This window comes from Myxocyprinus asiaticus, chromosome 2, assembly GCF_019703515.2.
Source record: "Myxocyprinus asiaticus isolate MX2 ecotype Aquarium Trade chromosome 2, UBuf_Myxa_2, whole genome shotgun sequence".
Classification (NCBI taxonomy): Eukaryota; Metazoa; Chordata; class Actinopteri; order Cypriniformes; family Catostomidae; genus Myxocyprinus; species Myxocyprinus asiaticus.
In genome coordinates, this window is record NC_059345.1 from 9170548 (window position 1) to 9189950 (window position 19403).

A 19403-nucleotide genomic window follows, 5' to 3' on the forward strand; every position below is an offset into this window, starting at 1 on the left:
GAAATGAAAGGATCAAAAAGAGAAAGGTCACATGGCGCCATCTGGACAGAAGCTGAGGCTTGATGGTTTGCGTGATAGAAAGAGAAAGAATTTAAACAGTTACTTAATTCTGTGACTCAAGAATAGATTTGTATGGAGATCATCTCTCCACATAAAAGTGGTCTCTCATCACTAAACCAGAAGGAATGAAGTCATACCCTCAGCAGGCATTCCCAGACACGTCCCGGAATGTGACGTCTTGACTTCATGTGCTCTTAGAAACCTGATGCATGAATCATGCCTTGATACGACAGAGCTGTAATTATGGTTTAATGCTGAGGAAATCACACACACGCCTCAAGCTATTGGCACTTGTAATGATGTGATGTTTTAATAAACATTTGTATTGGTGCTTCATTCTCTTTTCTTTGAGCTTTGTCTGCTAATATTTTCTTTCTGTCCAGGATGCTTGCTGAAAGAGTGTGTAGGAGCTGTGTGCTCACCGCAAAATCAAATAGGCCTTGAATTTCCTTGAATTAAAAAAAAAAAGAAAAAAAAAGAAACCATGTAAAAAAGTCTAGAGCACAGGAAAAGATATCTCAGGCATCTTTATTTCTTTCTTTTACATATATTTTTGTAATTTGAAAGACAATAAAAACAAAAGTGTAACCCTTGTATGAGGTTAATGAACTCAAAATGGATGCAATTTACTTTCTTAATACAAGTTCCTGGTCAAAAGTTTGCCTTTGTAATCTTTCATCAAAATGTTATGGCTTGATTCACCTCTAAAATGACTGTCCTTTTCTGCAGATGTCACTTACATGGGCTGTGTGGAAAATAATGTTAACCAATAGCCAAATAGCTATTTATGTTTTGTTTAAGCTACTGTTTTTGATACTGCAGCCTTTCTAAAATCTTGAAAATAGTTAGCAATAATAGCAAATAATTATAGATTTGAAAAAGAAGCGTTATCAGGTCTTGCTCCACTCTGGTTTTGAATGCCCACTTTTCACAATTGAATTATTTTCGATAGATAAAAGTCCCGTCCTACTTTTTTCCTTGTTGAATATTTTTTCATATGGAAATGCATCACATTGCATAAGTAAAATAGGGTTGTGAATGCTGTTTCATGCTGACTTTGTAACCCTGTCGGTCAAGTGACGTGTACTTTCTCTGTGTTTTGTCTGAAAATAGTGAGTTTTTGTTCAATTCTTCAATTTCTAATGGTAACTTTCACAGTGCTTGATAATTGGAGGGGGCCCCTGTGGCTTGCGGACTGCGATCGAGTTGGCTCTCCTCGGAGCCAAAGTGGTGGTGATAGAGAAGAGAGATACATTCTCAAGGAACAACGTCTTGCATCTGTGGCCCTACACGATTCATGACCTCAGGGGTTTGGGAGCCAAGAAGTTCTACGGCAAGTTCTGCGCTGGAGCGATAGACCATATCAGTGAGTTTTCAAGCAACCTCTCTAGAGATGTTTATTAATCATGTTTTCAGCAATGTCCTTTTTTCTTTTTTTTTTTCTTTTCTCTCCAATTTGGAATGCCCAATTCCCAATGCACTCTAAGTCTTCGTGGTGGCGTAGTGACTCGCCTCAATCCGGGTGGCGGAGAACGAATCTCAGTTGCCTCCGCGTCTGAGACCATCAACCCGCACATCTTATCACGTGGCTTGTTGAGCGCGTTACCGCGGAGACATAGTGCATGTGGAGACTTCACGCTATTTTTCGCGGCATCCACGCACAACTCACCACGCACCCCACTGAGAGCGAACCACATTATAGCGACCATGAGGAGGTTACCCCATGTGACTCTAACCTTCCTAGCAACTGGGCCAATTTGGTTGCTTAGGAGACCTGGCTGGAGTCACTCAGCACGCCTGGATTCGAGCTCACGACTCCAGGGGTGGTATTCAGCGTCTTTTACTTGCTAAGCTACCTAGGCCCCTAAGCAATATCCTTTTTAAGAGGTAGTCATTTTTAAGTTCTTTTCTTTCATCTGATAGTCCTAACTTTATCAGCATATGCAATATACTGCATATGAAAAGATGTTTTAGTGAATAATGATTTAAATTTCAATCTCTTCCTCAAACAAAGCTATCATACGGCTTTAAAGACTTGGAATATATAGCACACATGCCATGCAGCATTTTTTTTGTCCTTTTTGGAGCTTGACAGGTCCAATCCCCATACACTTTAATTTTGTGGAAAAGCAATGATGACAGAATTTAAATTTTTGGGAGAACTATCCAAATAGTGGAGCTCTAATTGAAATGTCTCTTCTGCATAGTTTTACTGGCTGACGCAGTGTTAGTGTGACTCTGAAGGCTGATGGTTTTTGTTCTGGTTGGCTTTGGCAGGCATTCGGCAGCTCCAGCTCATGCTCCTGAAAATCGCTCTAGTTCTCGGTGTGGAGTTTCATGTTAATGTGGAATTCGTTAAGCTGGTGGAACCTCCAGAGGACCAAGAGAATGAGGGTAAGGCTGGTGGTCCCTGATCCAGACCACAGCACACTCACTACAAATTAAATCAGTCATACAGTACCTGTGAAAGGTTGGACACACCTACTCATTCCTAATTGTTACTGTTTTGTTTTTGTTTTTTTACAATTTTAGCATAATAGTAAATCATCAAAGCCATGAAATTTCTCAAATGAAAATATGAGAAATATGTTGTGACCAACTCAAAACTATATTTTAGTTATATTTTGGCTTCTTCAAAGTAGTCACCCTTTGTCTAGATTACAGCTCCTCACACTCAGGGCATTTTCTCAAACAACTTTATTAGATGCTTTTTAAACGGTATTGAAGGAGTTCCCATGTGTGAGTATTGTTGCTGTTTCTATGTATAAATATAGACATTTACACATATGCACAACTTATATTTCCCTTCCCAAATACAAGTGTAATTTTATGAATACATAGCAATGCATGGTGTTCACTAGTTACCCGTAGACTTTTTCTCTCTGTATCTCATTTCACAAGATTTCTAGATCACAGAAATGAAGAAACAATTAGTTGATCATCATAATAAGAATGATCCAGGTACTTTGCGATGAAGCGTGTTTCCATATGCGGCCTCTCTGTTCATCTAAATTAGAACAACATCATGTAATCTTCTCCCCTCGGCTGATTGGACCCCTTCTCTCTAGACCATTAACTATCCATTTTTCCTCCGTCAACAGCACTGACAGCAGGCTGATAAAAACAAATAAGCTTTCTAAATTAAGACCTTGTTGCTGTGACTTCAAGCTCTTGAGGCAAGTGTACTGATTAAAGTTCAGTTGGATCATGTAAAATCATCAAGACAGCCCTGGTTTATTTTGCCTTAAATGGATTCATTGTGCTCGCAATGTTTAACTTTGATGGTTAGCATTTTTGACAGTAGTTGTATGACTTGCTGTGACAATGTGTTTTTGGAATGCAGTGTGCTAAGCGAGATTACATAATGCATTCATGAGCAACTTTTTTTTAGTCTTGTTGATACACATTGCTGTTCAGATTAGGTAATTTGCCATTTAGCAGATGATTTATGTTTAAAGCAACCTATAGTTCAGTAAGTACAAGGACAGTCTGCCAGAAGTAAACTTAGGTGTAGAATATTTTTATATTGATATTTATTGTCCTCTTGCACCACCCAGTTCCTGTCCTCCCCAGAGAAAGAATTTATTGCTCTTTAATAGCTTGGCAGACTTAATGAAATTCTCTGTAATGTTTAATGTAAGTATGAACTTTGCCTCAGATGTTTTGCCTAAAATTCCTTTGGAGACATAAAAATAGAAACAAATGAGACAATTGTTGGCCTCCAGTAAAAGTGTAGCGCTATAAAATAAATGGGGATAGCATAGCTCAGATAATTTGCTTTTGAAAGAACTTGATGAGAAATGTTTGCATTCATATTTGGTTTTTGGACCTTAGTATCTTGAAAAATCAGAGCACAGTTTGAAACAGTGTTGAGATCTCTTTTGAAACTCTAGAGGAAACACATGTGAAATGACCAGTGCCTTTTTCTAAGGAGACTTAAAGCTGAAGTGTGCAGTTTTTTTTCAATGTTAAAATACTTTCTCCTATCCCAGTTTAATATGCAGAGACAACTATAAGTAAGCCAATTATAGGTTGTAGGGGTGTACTGTGAAGCCATTATCTGTATCTGTATCTGTATCTGTTACTATGCCAAAATTATCTGTATCTGTATTCGGATAGAACCGGATGTGGGCGGTTAACAATAATAATAATAATTATTATTTTTATTTTTTATTATAAGGCCATTATTATTTAATTGTATTATTATTTTATTCTTTTTTTTTTCTTACCAAATGAAACTGAATATGTAGGCTACATACTGAATGTTTTCTTAACTGTGGTATTTCCAATATAATATCAGCTGAAACAGAATTTTCGTTTATGTTTGTTTTCGTTTTGCATGCATGCATGTATTACAGTGTCATTCTGGAGGCGCAAGATCAAGCAATTGTGAAATGTCAAGCACACATTTTGCAGTGAATATTAAATGCAAAGATTAAAAGAAATGAGAGTAAGTCAATATAGCCTACAAACAGGTGAAAGCCCTGTAAGTCTTTCAGGAAGTTTAGATACACTCGAGGCTGGTTTTGTGCGCACGTATTTTAATATAGATGACATAATTATTTAGGTAAATTACATGTGAAGAATTAGAGAAATGCAGTGGAATAAATAGCAAGAGTAGTGTCTTGTTTTTCCAGACTAGAATAGCAGAAAAAGCATGTTTTAATTTCTCCGTATCACGTGTGGAGAAATATTCTTAATAGTACACTCTATGGATAATTTATACTTTTTTTGGAATAAAGGATTAACCAGATAATTACCTTAATCGGTCATGTTGATGTTAATATGGTCAACTTTAAGACATGGACAGATGAGCTCTGCTGTGAAATCATCATTTCAGGTCAGGAATTCAACATCACGCTCAGGTTGGTTTATAAATACAAAGGAGTCTTTACTTGTGAATCCTGTGAAACATTAACAGAGACATTTGAAGAAGTGGAACTTGTATATGATATAGTATCTGAGTCTTGACAAACTCTGATTTCTGAGACATGTACAACAAACGGAGACGGCAAACAGAGTCAAGACTGCGGCCATCCAATTTGAAATCACACCGTGTGCATTTTCATTCTTAAGATTTAAACTTTAGTAATATTGGCTTCAGTTCACAGACATAAGTTCATAATTTCAATGTAATTTTGGATGTTTATTTAAAATTCTTGGATAATCAGTCTAATGAATATTTTTTCCATTATTTGGATGAGTTTGTTATTCATATTGATGTCATTATTTGTGCCTTTCCAATAAGGTATTCGGCTTCAGGCACATCCCTAATAGCCTGATTCCCCTCAAAAGCTTAAACACTTGGGCTCTGTGGTGCTATCAAAACAATGCTTTTTTATCTGAGCATCTTGTTTGGGATGGGACTATCTGTTTTACCGACCAATGGAAGACGGTGGGAGTGAAACCTCGGAAAACCTTTTTTGAAATGATTATTTTTGCAATTCCATTTGTTGAGATTAGAAGTGTAGAAATTTCACACGTCACCTTTAAGCAAAACGCTTGATTGGTCTCCATTTAATCTGACTGGTGTCTAAGAGGACCTTTACTGTAATTTAATTCAATCATTTGTGATTTTTCAGGCTATTTACCTGTGCTAAATATGTGTGTTTGTTTGTACAGGGCCGGGGTGGAGGGTAGAGATCCGGCCTGCCGATCATCCTGTGGCTGACTTTGACTTTGATGTGGTGGTGGGAGCTGATGGTAGACGAAACTCTTTAGAAGGTATGAATGTCCTTACATGACTCATGATCATGCATTCGCAGGCATTATGCTCTGTCACCATTTCGCAGCTCAGGTGAAATAAACTTTGAATTCTATATGCCATACTAAACTACATATATAATGTGCACTAAAATTAACACATGTAATCCGCTCTATTTAGACAGTAACTGAGAGGCTATAATAATCCTGTCTCTATGATTACAAGCAAACTGCTCTAGTGGTAACTAAAATTGGACAACCTAAAATATGATAGTGTAGCATATACTGTAAATGGAAAATTTTCACCAAAGTCTAAAATTTGTTTGCTTTCTAATACTTTCTTTAATAGAAAAGACTTGTATTTTCTGAAGAAAATGTGAGAAGTGCTTGCCCATGCAAAATGTGCCACCACAATGCTAGGGTGTTGTGGATGGTTGCTAGGGAGTTCAATACTTAAAAACACTGTTATGTTGTTCCAAACCTGAATTACTTTGTTTTTTCTGTGGAATACAAAAGATGTTAGGCAGAATGTCAGTGACTAAAGACCTCAGTTACCATTCACTCTCATTACATTTTTTCCATACAATGAAAGTGAATGGTGACTGAGTCCGTCACTCTGCTTAACACAAGTCAGATGGATTTGGTACGACATGAGGGTGAGTAAAAACCAAAAGAAATTTAATTTGTTACCACTTATTATTACTTGCTACTTTTATACTTAGCTTCCTTGCCTTAGCAAGCACCACTAATACAACTTCCCAGATAAACCAAAAACCACTGTCTGTTACGCTCTTCCTATCGGTAAAACAACCTCAACAACTCTAACAATTTGGCTGGCACTCTTGGACAAAGTCCCTAGAATGGATCGGTTCATCCAAGAAAGTTATTAAGCCATAAAATCGAGTTCTGCTGTGTAAAGCGATACGGCATGATGTCATCAGCCGCCCACCGGTTACATATGAGATCAGCGGATCAGCATGTGCTCTTGAGGACCACTCAGGGTTTGTGAACTCTTTTCAGATGATGATGTGTGTCTGTTGGACTCTGTTTTCCAGTTTCGCCATCTTTTCACTGATCCCTAATCAAAAGCTTTTCCCAAAAAAGGCCATTTGTGGGCCCCTCCAAACTATGGGATGTTAGCTCACTGCCCAATTATGAGTAACCTTAGGGAAAAAAGGAACTGCTTTTCTAGCTTGTTTTGGACATTAAGTGAAGTAGTTTGGGGCGTCTGGGGAAAGTTAAATTTATCCTAATGTGGACTTGGAGAGAGTAATGCAGATGACAAAGGGGAGAGCTGATGTCCTAGCGAGTTAACAGCATGGCAGTAATGGAACATTCTGGCTTGTAAACAGATCTGTTCTTATAAGCACTCTGTAGAGCCTCATACATAGCTTTTTAAGGTAGAGAGACTCCTCCCCATCCCATCCTGCGAGGTACAAAGTGTATCAATCAAAGTCAACCTGCTGAACAGCTGTTGAAATGAACATTTGTACCCTATTTGTTACACCATGTCCTAATCAGGCATGACGACAAAGTGACAAGCATTAAAATCTTTCTTTCATGTTAAACAACATTCACACTGACAGCAAATACATAGCTTGAAGTTGCTAGTAAGCATTTCTGATTGACCACTGTATCCAACTGTATCAGGCAGCAGATCACTATCTGCACTCACATTGGTAGATGCAGCATCACGTTGCCTGCTCATTTACATAAAAACTAACATACATAAAGTTGAACATGCAAGACTTAAAATCTTTGTTGCTTATGTTGAGCAGAAATTGTAAATTCTCATAAAAAAAAAAAAAATGACATCAGGTCGCTTTGTTGCTGCAAAACCCTGTCAATGTGAACGCCTCTGAATTTTTGTCCTATCCAACTGCGACAAACCGATTTTGTGTTGGATTTTGTCAGCCTCTTGGTTTCTATTTCCGTACCGTATGGCTGAGTAGCCCTGCCCACAGTAAAATGTATTGGTCCAAAATCTCATGAAGTGATTATCCGCACTCAGATAATAAACTTCCGTAATTTTTTTATTAAATACGTTTTAGAGGAATAGACTACTGGTCCAAAATCCCACACCACATATCTGTTTATTGAGCATCAAATATGTTCTGATTGGCTGTGATTGTCCCGTTGCACAGCATTCACTTTCATTGTGGACAGACAAATTACTTGTCGCTGGAAACTGTGTTAATTTTGTTTGACTAGAAGGGACATTAACCAAAATTATCCCAGGGTGTGCTGAGTGACTCCAGCCAGGTCTCCTAAGCAACCAAATTGGCCCGGTTGCTAGGGAGGGTAGAGTCACATGGGGTAACCTCCTCGTGGTCACTATAATATGGTTCGTTCTCGGTGGGGCACGTGGTGAGTTGAGCGTGGATGCCGCGGTGGATGGCGTGAAGCCTACACACGCGCTGTGTCTCCGTGGCAATGCGCTCAACAAGCCACGTGATAAGATGCGCGGGTTGACGTCTCAGACGTGGAGGCAACTGAGATTCGTCCTCTGCCACCCGGATTGAGGCGAATCACTACGCAACCACGAGGACTTAAAAGCGCATTGGGAATTGGGCATTCCAAATTGGGTGAAAAAGAGGAAAAAAAGATAAAGACATACTGGGTGTAGCTGGGTGTTTCTTCAACTTCAGGCACTTTTAGCACTGTGAAATTCTTCAAAATAAAGTGAAAACTTGGTAAAACATTTTTCACAAGTTTATCACAAAATATTTGAAAGAGTTTTTTTTTTTTTTTTACAATGTACAACAGTGTATGTACATGCATCACAGGACATTTTTGTAATTTTTTCTGAAAGTCATGAAAATTCCCACCACAGCTCAAATTCTGTATTATGTTTAATAGAATTCCGTGGTGGAAATGACTGTAATGGAAATTAAATTTTTAACGTTATTGAAATAAAATGTCTGACTTTTTTGTCTGATTTTGTCTTTTTTTTTTTTGTGGCTAATACTTTATTAAAACTTTATTGGGGTGAAATTGTTTGGTGTGGTGGAAATGTCTCCACATGTGAAATCATTTTCACATAATAAATATTGAAATTGTTTTTTTATTTCATTATTTGTTTAGATTATCATAGTTTCAAAAATTAATTATGTGTATTTTTATAATTGATCTGCATAGCTTAATATTGGATCAATTTCAATGTGACCTTCATATAACAAAAAGTCAAAATATGTTTGTTTTAATAAAAATCAACCCCTGGGACATGTAATTGCCCAAAAAGCTAAAGAAACACCCAGCTATGTTAAAGTAATTCTACCTTCTTAATTGAGCCTCTAAGACTGAGCTTCTTTGAGCGTAAAATAATGGTTCAAAGTAGCAGATTTTTTCTGAACTAGAGTACCTCCTCCACCAGACAGGAAGGGAAAATGCCAAAATATTTCTTACTTGTTTCTATTGTTTGTCCATTATTGTCTCTTTCTTTCACTCATTCATGTAAGGCAAGCATCACCATTACTATTGCTCATATGCAGAGTTAGGTTTTTTCTGTACTATTTGTGCTACAGACATGAATGATACCTCAGATCATACGGCTTGTTGAGGAGAGAAATGCTAAGCAATCAGACTGAGGACTTTTAAAAATAAATCCCTTAGACTTACATTGAAGAAGGGACCAAAGCCATATCTATGGACCTTAAAGGGATAGTTCGCCCAAAAATGAAGTTTCTCTCATCATTTGCCCACCCTCGTGCCATCCCGAAGTGTATGACTTTGTCTTCTGAAGAACACAAACAAAGATTTTTAGAAGAATATCTCAGCTCTGGAGGTCCATATAATGCAAGTGAATGCTGACCAGACCTAACTGTAATCAAGTGGTTTAATATATGTCTTTTGAAGTGATGCAATTGCTTTGTGTAAGAAATGGATCAATATTTACAGTAAATCTTTTTTTACTATAAATCTTCACTTTCACTTTCTCTTTCAGAATGTGGAAGTGAAAGTGGAGATTTATAGTAAAAAAGGACTTAAATATTGATCTGTTTCTTACCTACACTTATCACATTGCTTCTAAAGACAGGAATTAACCACTGGAGTCTTATGGATTACTTTTATGCTGCCCTTGATGTGATTTTTGGACCTTGAAGGTCTGGTCACCATTCACTTGCATTGTATGGACCTCCAGAGCTGAGATATTCTTCTAAAAATCTTTGCTTGTTTTCTGCAGAACAAAGAAAGTCATACACATCTGGGATGGCAAGAGTGGGAGAAAATGAGCCTCGAGTAAATGTATTATTTTCCTCACTCTTTTGCTGTCAAAGGGTTCGGGAGGAAGGAATTTCGTGGCAAACTGGCCATTGCCATAACGGCAAACTTCATCAACAGAAACACCACAGCTGAGGCAAAGGTTGAGGAGATAAGTGGAGTCGCCTTCATCTTCAATCAGAAATTCTTTCAGGATCTCAAACAGAAGACTGGTAAGAAAAATTAACAATAATTTAGCCATCACAAAATTATACATTGCAGGATAAAACAAATACGTTTCAACCTAACTTTGGTTAAAAGAAATACATTGCACTTTCACCTCTTTGTGGCATTCCACCCACAATTTTCTATAAGTGTGTTAGTGTTATCTGCAGTTATGAATGGCCATACTTCTGTTATCTTCCTCTTGCTGTGATTTGTCACACATATATTTATCCTCCAGGAGATTACCAGCTTCCTTTCTTCAAACACATATGTTAGATTTGTATACCTGTCGTGACTCGTACCCCTTTAGAACTGAATTCCTTTAAAATCCTCACTTAAACTCACACTGACCTCATGAGAATCACATTTTTCATTTTACAGAATGTATGGCTATGTTCAAGTAGCAGCAGAATATGGTTCTCATTCCTGTTTGAGAGTGATAAATACGGTTACATCCACAAACAGTTTGGTGTTATGGAATTCGCCATCTTTACTCTAGTCACTATCAATATGGTTACACTATGGTTTTTTGCGGCTATTGTGAGAATAGAAAAGGGGCTTGACTTTGGTTATTTGTTCATATGCAAGGACAGTATTTGAGCCACTCCTGTAAGGTGTTGTATGAATAGGACAATTTGAGAGTCACACTTGTTAAAGGAATATTGCGGGTTCAATACAGGTTAAGCTCAATTGACAGCATTTGTGGCATAAGGTTGATTACCACAAAAAAATATTTTGACTCGTCCCTCCTTTTCTTTAAAAAAAGCAAAAATCGGGGGCCTGGGTAGCTCAGTGGTAAAAGACGCTGGCTACCACCCCTGGAGTTCGCTAGTTCGCTAGTTTGAATCCCAGGGCATGCTGAGTGACTCCAGCCAGGTCTCCTTAGCAACCAAATTGGCCTGGTTGCTAGGGAGGGTAGAGTCACATGGGGTAACCTCCTTGTGGTCACTATAATGTGGTTCATTCCTGGTGGGGCGCGTGGTGAGTTGAGCGGAGATGCCGCGGTGGATGGCGTGAAGCCTCCTCACCCGCTATATTTCCGTGGCAACGCGCTCAACAAGCCATGTGATAAGATGCGTGAGTTGATGGTCTCAGAGGCGGAGGCAACTGAGATTCATCCTCTGCCACCCGGATTGAGGCGAATCACTACGTGACCACGAGGACTTAAAAGCGCACTGGGGATTGGGCATTCCAAATTGGGTGAAAAAGGGAGGAAATCCCCCCCTCCCCCCAAGTGATGCACTTACAATGGAAGTGAATGTGGCCAATCAGTAAACGTTAAAATACTCACTATTTCAAAAGTATAGCCACAAGACGTAATATGTGTGTCAACATGATTATAGTGTGATAAAATTGCTTACTAACCTTTTCTGTGTAAAGTAATAGCCAATGTTACAATGCGTTGCCATGATGAAGTAGTCAACAAACCCTAAATCATCAGTAAAAATTATGATTTAAACAACTTTACAGCTCAAATAATACATGAGTTTTAACAGAAATATTAATGTACGTGCTTTTATAAACTTATAAGCTTCACATTTCTGCCTTTAAACCCTCCAAAAATTGGCACCATTCACTTCCATTGTAAGTGTCTCAATGTAACCTTCAATGTAACTCAATGTTTTTTTTGTTTTTTTTTTGGTAATCGGCATTATGCCATGAATGGTGTCGATTGAGCTTAACTTGTACTGAACCCGGAATATTCCTTTAATAATGAAAGTTGTCGATCCCTAATTCTGTGTGAATGTAGCCTATGTTAAATGTGCACAAAGTAATTTTTTCCTCCTTAAAAGTTTTACTCCTAAAGAAATGAATAGTCAATTTGAAACATATTTATAAAATCATGAGCACTCATATGAGACTCCAATCATATTAGTAACCTTATAAATGCGTTTTAAATCTACATGGAGAGGTTCCCCTAATGGGGGCAGCCATGTTATGATCACATGACCAGCCGAATACTACTCGCTTAATCTCAATAACCGTCCTGTTATTGGACACTTTCACTCATGGTTTAAATTAATCATGGCTGACTGTAAATAGTGTAAATCATTTCTACAGTGGCATCGGTAACTGAAAACTGTTGCGTTTAAATTATGCTGCATCCAGGCCTCTAGGGGTCAGTGTAAAAAATGACTAAGTGCACCTTTAAAGACATAATTATATTATGTGTACGAATCAATCTCTTGACTCTCTAACACAGATTCTAGTAAGAATATGTTTTGTCTCTTTCCCAGGCATTGATCTAGAGAACATTGTATACTACAAAGACAACACACACTACTTTGTCATGACAGCTAAGAAGCAGAGCCTGCTGGACAAAGGTGTCATCGTTCATGTGAGTTTGTTGGTGTTGAGTGAACTCTTTGCTTCAGGTTTCTGTAAGATGAAGTGACTATGACCAGACGTATAAAAACACAACAACTAAAGCTTATAAGCAAGCTCAAGAGCACATCTCCTGCTCTCTCATAAACACACACACTCACACAAACGTGGGACACAAACGCTCTCAAGTACTCTTAGTACTTAGGCCTCATCATTGACGCACACTAGTGCTGGCACAGTATGTGCTGATCTGATTCATAGAGTGAGTCAAGACTTTGTTCACTAAAATCCCTTTTCAGATGGTGGCCAGCTTTACAAAATGATGTCTCCAAATCTTTCATCAAGCCATGCTTTTTACATTGTGTGATGACAAACGTATTGAGTTTTTTTGCAATGGATTTTTCTGTTAATGTTGACATTCTAGTTTAAAATCAAATTTAATCAAAATTGACCCGACTGACTTTCTTAAAGGTGCACTCAGTAATTTTTTCCTCATTAAAAAAGTTTAACTCCTAAAGACATGAATTGTAATTTTGCAATATATGTAGGATATCATGTGCACTCACATTAAAATGAAGACTCCAGTCATATAACCATATAAAAGCTGTTTTATTCTACATGGAGAGGATCCGCACATGGGGGCTGCCATGTTAGAATCACATGACCAGCCGAATACTACTCACTTAATCTCAGTAACCGTCCTGTTATTTGACACTTTCACTCATTGATTAAAGTAATCATGGCTGGCTGTGAATACTAAATTACTACAATGGCATCTGAAACTGAAAACTATTGATTTTAAATGATGCTGCATCCAAGCCACTAGGTGTCAGTGTAAGTCCAAGATGACTGAGTTACTGACAAAGTTACTGAGTGCACCTTTAAAACATGGTTAACACAAAATGAAAAAATGGCTTTTGTTTAATGTTAACCAATAGCCAAATAGCTACAGTATTCAGGTATTGTTTCAGGTTACTGTTGTAGGTAATGGAGCCTTTCTAAAATCCTTCCAATACTTAATGCTTTAAATAGTAATTTATGAAAATGGGTTATAAAAAATATTACAGCAGTATGCTCGCACAGCCCTTTTGACGGCCCTGAGTACTGTACCACTCTAAAAAAAATTCTGTTTCAATTGGATACTTCCAACTACGGAAGTAAAATGGGTTGTGAATGCTTTTTCACGTTGACTTTAAGGCAACAAAAGTTAGCTATAAAAAATAATCAGCTATCACATCTCAAATTACAGTCAGTAGACATTATTTTCTGTGTGCTAACACAGATTTATTGTGCGTGCATTAGGATTATATAGACACTGAAGCACTGCTGAACAATGAGAATGTGAACCAAGAGGCTTTGTTGGCATATGCTCAAGAGGCTGCTGACTACGCCACCCACTACCAGCTGCCGACACTGGACTATGCCATGAACCACTGCGGTCAGCCTGATGTGGCCATGTTCGATTTCACGAGCATGTACGCGTCAGAGAATGCTGCTCTGGTCAGAGAGAGGTTTGGGCGTAATTTACTGGTGGCACTAGTGGGAGACAGCCTTCTAGAGGTGAGGAGATTACACCACTGTGTAATTATACTGAAATAATCATCATTCATGTACTTATTTATATTTATGATTATTATTTTTGATCGTGATCACTTGTGATTGTGGTTTTCTCTGCAGCCCTTCTGGCCTATGGGAACAGGCTGTGCCCGCGGCTTTTTGGCTGCTTTTGACACAGCTTGGATGGTGAAACGTTGGGCACAGGGTGGAAGTCCACTCGAGGTACTAGCGGAGAGGTCAGTGAAGGTCAAGACATACATAAACAGATTATAAATGCACACACCATATCATTTCCTTTCTTCTTCTGATTTGTTCTGTACACAAAGCTGTCGTTGACAGACTGAAAGTCTGTGGATATTGTAACTGAGTCATGTTGAGTACTTTTTTAGTGCTGTTTTGTCACTTTTGGAGCTTAACAACGCTCGCCCCATTTACTTTAACTGTTTGGAAAAGAGCACCTGGCACATCCTGATAAAACACTCCTTTTGTTTTCCATGGTAGAAAAAAATAATATGGTTTTGGAACAAGATTCTAAAGAGATTATGTAAATGATGACAGAATTAAAAAATTTGGGTGAACTATCCCTTTAATCAACGCTGATTTGTTGATTACAATGATAATTGATTAAAGATGTACTTGTAATAACGTTAAGAGCTCTGTTGATGTCATTTTTTTTCTTTTCCTATTTTTTTGTTCTCTGCAGAGAGAGCTTGTACCGATTGCTACCTCAGACAACACCTGAAAACATTGCCAAAAACTTCGATTTGTACACCATAGATCCAGGAACACGCTATCCAAACCTCAACTCTAACTGTGTGAGGCCACACCAGGTGAGATGACATCACTATTTGTGCACAATAAGGTATCATTAAAGCAATAAGCCATGAGAGGTCAAGTGTGACAATCATTTACCATGCTTAAAGGGTGTTGATTGCCTAAAACCCGCTTAAACCTGGCAACGGTTTGTTTATTTTGACTCTGATAACATTCACAATAAACAAATGCGAAAACAATCATAATAAATGTCCGCTAAGTAATATTTTTTTTTTAGCTTTACCATAAGTTGTTTGTGGTTGCTTAGCAACTTGCCACATTAATATAGAATTCAATTGTGGTCACAGGTGTGCGTATATCTGCAATTCTTTACAATTCTTTATAATGGCAAATCTCATCCAAACAGATTTTATTAACTCAAACTATACATTTTATCTATTGCTTCAAATACAGCTCATCCAAACAGATTTAACCCTTAAATGCAAGGTAATTTTCCCAAACACACTTAGGGTGCTTTCACACTAGCACTTTTCACTGCTAATATGAACGCAATCGTACCAAATCGCGGAAGTGAACCTCTTGTGATGACATATAATTCGCGTCTTTGCAGGCTCGCAATGGTAATTATTATGGTATAATGCATTTCTCATACCTGCTTTCAGAGAGCAGCTCACATTCTTCACATCTCTTGCAACACATCCACGGGCTTGCGGTAGACAAATGCTAATATTCATCACATCAACGCACATTCAGTGCATCCGTGAGAGACAAACACAGTGTTGTTCTGTGCATGGCAAGTTTTCGTGGTAAATCCAAAGAGACAAACTTTAATACTTCAGTGACATCTTCTCGAGTTGTTACCTATTTACAGTGGTAAAAAGCTGCCGCTCGTACGCACGTTAATGACGTAATCTGACCGCGGTTCGGACCCAAATAACATGATGTGAACACAGACCAGCATGGGCAGAGGGAGGGTGAGAAAATGAACTCGGGTTCAGTCCAAGCAATTGAACCAAGTGTGAAAGCACCCTTACATATTCGGGTGTTTAGAAACCCGGCACTTAAATCTATCAAAAATGGATGTCCAAAATGCCCAGATAGTTTCAAATTTTCAAAATATTTTCAAGACAAATAGAAAATAATCAAATAAAATATATTTTGATGTTTTATTTTTCATAAATCAAAGAGATAATAAAACAAATCAGGACAAATCTAGAACAGGATTCATTATTTTCACACTATAATTTAATGAGATGCAACTGGCCGTCAAACACATATTGAGCAACACATAACGAATAATCTACACATAAGCTACACATCAGCTACACCTAAGTTACACATACTTTACACATATGCATTTTCTCAGGCACTTATTGTGTCTAAATAGACTCAACATTATTTCAGTAGTACACCCAAATGACAATAGTTACTGTATATCAAACTGTTCATGTTTTACACTTGCTATAGTTCAGTGTTGTTTCTTCATCAAATAGCAATGTCAAATGTAAATCAAATCAATCACTAAAACATCAGCACCACATTGAGTAAGAAATAACAAGTATAATATGTATGTGTACACGCATATGGGATACTGATAATTCACCATTGTTGATAATTTATTGTTGCACAGAAAATCAACGTGATATAGTGTTTATTTGTATGAATATAGTACTAATATCTCTTGTATTAAACAAAAAAATAGATATCCTGTTATAGTAAACTTAATAGATAAATGGAAGTGCGAAAAAAAAACCTGACACTCTTACATACCTCGGGTCTCTAAAGACCCTATATATTTTGGTAAAAAAATTTAGTTACAATTTTGACTTTTTTTGTGTTACACTATTTCTAAGAGATAGATTGAAAAATACTGAAGAGGTGTGGGCAAAACTCCAAAAAACTGATGAGGTACAGGGGGTGGAATGAGGTCCCGGGTCTCTAAAGACCCGAGGTATGCGTTTAAGGGTTAAAGGGGCCATGACATACTTTTTTGTATTTTTTTTTATAATTTTATTAACATCTCTGAGGTCCAATGATAATGTTAGTAAAGTTAAAGTTTTTTTCACCAAAACAGTCACAATTTAGTAGTATATGATAATTTTCTACTGTCTCTCTGGCCCTCTGTCTGAAACGCTCAGTTTTGGCCTAAGCACCTCCTTTAAACTTAAAATTAAACATGAGAACATGAGAATGAACAAGCTCCACAACAGTAAATGGTTTGCACATAACAGTTTACACATAACACACACCCAACACACTTCATCTGAATATATTAAACTGTTCACTCAAGCACATCAGCACCATAAACTATCAAACAGTCATGAAATATTCTTGATTGAAACTGTTTACTCACAGTTTTGCTATCGGGTCCAAAAGTGTTTTTAACTGCCCCATCCTTTAATAACAGTTCCTTTGCAAAGCTTGAATCGTATTATGACTGGTTGAAGAGCAATCCACACTGATATGAGCCAGAAAAAAACGCACATACATAGTCCAAAGCATGGTGAAACAAGACGTACACACATACAGTATCATGCTGCACTGAAACGCACATCGCCGGAAATGCATCAAAACGGTCAAAGCTGTCCTTCTAGTGCATGTTTACATACACCAACAATTAAAAATAGTACAGATGGGTGTGAGAACGCGTTTGTGCTCAAAAGATGCAGCTGCTTAATGAAACAGAATGAGGTCGCCTTTTCAGAGTTGTAATTTGACACTGTGTCTTTTAAAAGCAGCGTGAGATACATGACAACGGTCAAGGACGTCTGTCTAGTGCATGTTTATATAGAAAAATACTTCAAAATAGTCCAGATGGGTCCCCTTTGGTGTTCAGGAATAGTTAGTAGGTCACACTAGGCCTGTTTGTCCTGCTCTCTCTGTTTACGAACTGAGCAACAGTGGGCGGGACCAAGGGTGAAATGATGTAAAATAGGAGTTGATATTGTTGCTGTAGAGGCGATAACGAATTAATGGGCTCCCTAGTAATCCAGGGAAGTCGCAGAAGTAGAAAATGAGGCGTTTTTGTTGCTTGGTTTCAATAAATGCTTTTATTTGATTGGGAGAATTAATTTTGAGTTTTAATTTACAGTATGTTTTAATAATAGAATTACCTCTATTCTTGTTTGTTTTTCTCCTGTGCAGGTCCGTAACAACTATATCTGTGGAGAGATGAAGTTGTGCTCTCTGGAACGAGCCGCCACTATACGCCGCCCTGTTAACTTGGCCAGGCGAGGTTAGGAAAACCTCTTAAACAATTTGGCACATACAGTGTCTATAATTGTCTTCTGCTCTTTCACTGTTCAGTGGACCATCCAGTTCCTCAAGATGGCTGAGAAAGAGTTGCCACCATGCTGAGATTTGCACATGATAATAGCAGACAATGAGAAAAGGCGAGAAACTCTGAGTGTTTCGGGGTGTTTACAGCATTCCTTTCTCCAGCAGATAACAGCCAGCTCCTGTTTTAGGAACGTTCTGACAACAGCCGAGAAAATGCGCTCCTCCCAACATGTGTCAGGTTCAGGGAGAGACAGAATTTATCTCTGCTGAGGGAGTTTAAACCAGTCTGAGATGTGTTACTACCAGCAGAGCCAAAGTGAAAAGCGAACTAGCCTAAATAGATCGCTTACAGTAATTTATCTATAGTAAGGAATGCTTCAGATATACTCCTGCTTAAAGGGATAGTTTAACCAAAACAGAAAGATATGTCATCATTTACTCACCCTCATGTTATTCGAAACATGTACCATATTACTTATTTTTCTTCTGTGGTACACAAAAGACGATGTTAGACAGAATGTAAAAACTGCTCTTTTCCATACAAACAAAAGTGCACAGTGACCAGGGGCTGTCAAGCTACAGAAAAGACAAAATATCTCCATAAATGTAGTCCATACAACTTGTGCACTGTAAGTCTTCTAAAGCCATATGATTTGACAATTTAAGTCGTTATACTTTATGTAGAACATCTAGTTTTCTGTAGGGCAAAATATATGGTGTAAGTTGTATGGACAATTTTTACAGTGCTTTGAAAATCATAGGGTTTTGGATGTGCTGGTTGTGCACTTTTCTGTAGAACTTCCTCTTTTGCTGGCTATATTTGCCTCTAAAGAGGAAATGGAGAAAATACAGTAGAAATACCATTTCTTAAGGATTAAATTGATCACAATAAATCTTTTCAGCTCTTGCTATCCTATTATGATTGTTGACACATGACTTTAGAGTGTCTATAAACAGTTGTAAGCTGTCAGGGTGCTTTGAAACATTAATAAATTGTGTGTTGCGTAAGAGGAGGGTTATGTTGCTCTAAGACTGATGAGGCATGATCAGACATTTGACAAAGAGAAGACGTCACCTTGACTCTTATTCCAGATCAGTCCTTTGTATATTTAACCTCATGGGTTTAGTGTTGTTGGTATAGATACAGTGCATCCGGAAAGTATTCACAGCGCTTCACTTTTTCCACATTATGTTACAGCCTTGTTCCAAAATGGATTAAATTCATTATTTTCATCAAAATTCTACAAACAATACACCATAATGACAAGGTGAAAGAAGTT

General features: G+C 37.8%; 1 protein-coding gene across 10 annotated transcripts in view; it reads left to right on the forward strand.

Annotated features, from left to right (window-relative positions):
- LOC127412613 (F-actin-monooxygenase mical2b-like) overlaps nt 1–19403 on the forward strand; it is an 87107-nt gene that overhangs the window by 42407 nt on the left and 25297 nt on the right. For all 10 annotated transcript variants that reach the window (XR_007892460.1, XM_051649101.1, XM_051649151.1 and 7 more), the window contains exons 3-11: nt 1219–1426; nt 2338–2454; nt 5683–5784; nt 10041–10196; nt 12426–12526; nt 13816–14073; nt 14191–14306; nt 14774–14900; nt 17989–18079. Coding sequence is in view for 9 of the 10 variants with exons in the window: in XM_051649101.1 (XP_051505061.1) it covers nt 1219–1426; nt 2338–2454; nt 5683–5784; nt 10041–10196; nt 12426–12526; nt 13816–14073; nt 14191–14306; nt 14774–14900; nt 17989–18079 (1276 nt within the window). In the remaining variant the exon portion in view is untranslated. The remainder of the gene's footprint in view (nt 1–1218; nt 1427–2337; nt 2455–5682; nt 5785–10040; nt 10197–12425; nt 12527–13815; nt 14074–14190; nt 14307–14773; nt 14901–17988; nt 18080–19403) is intronic.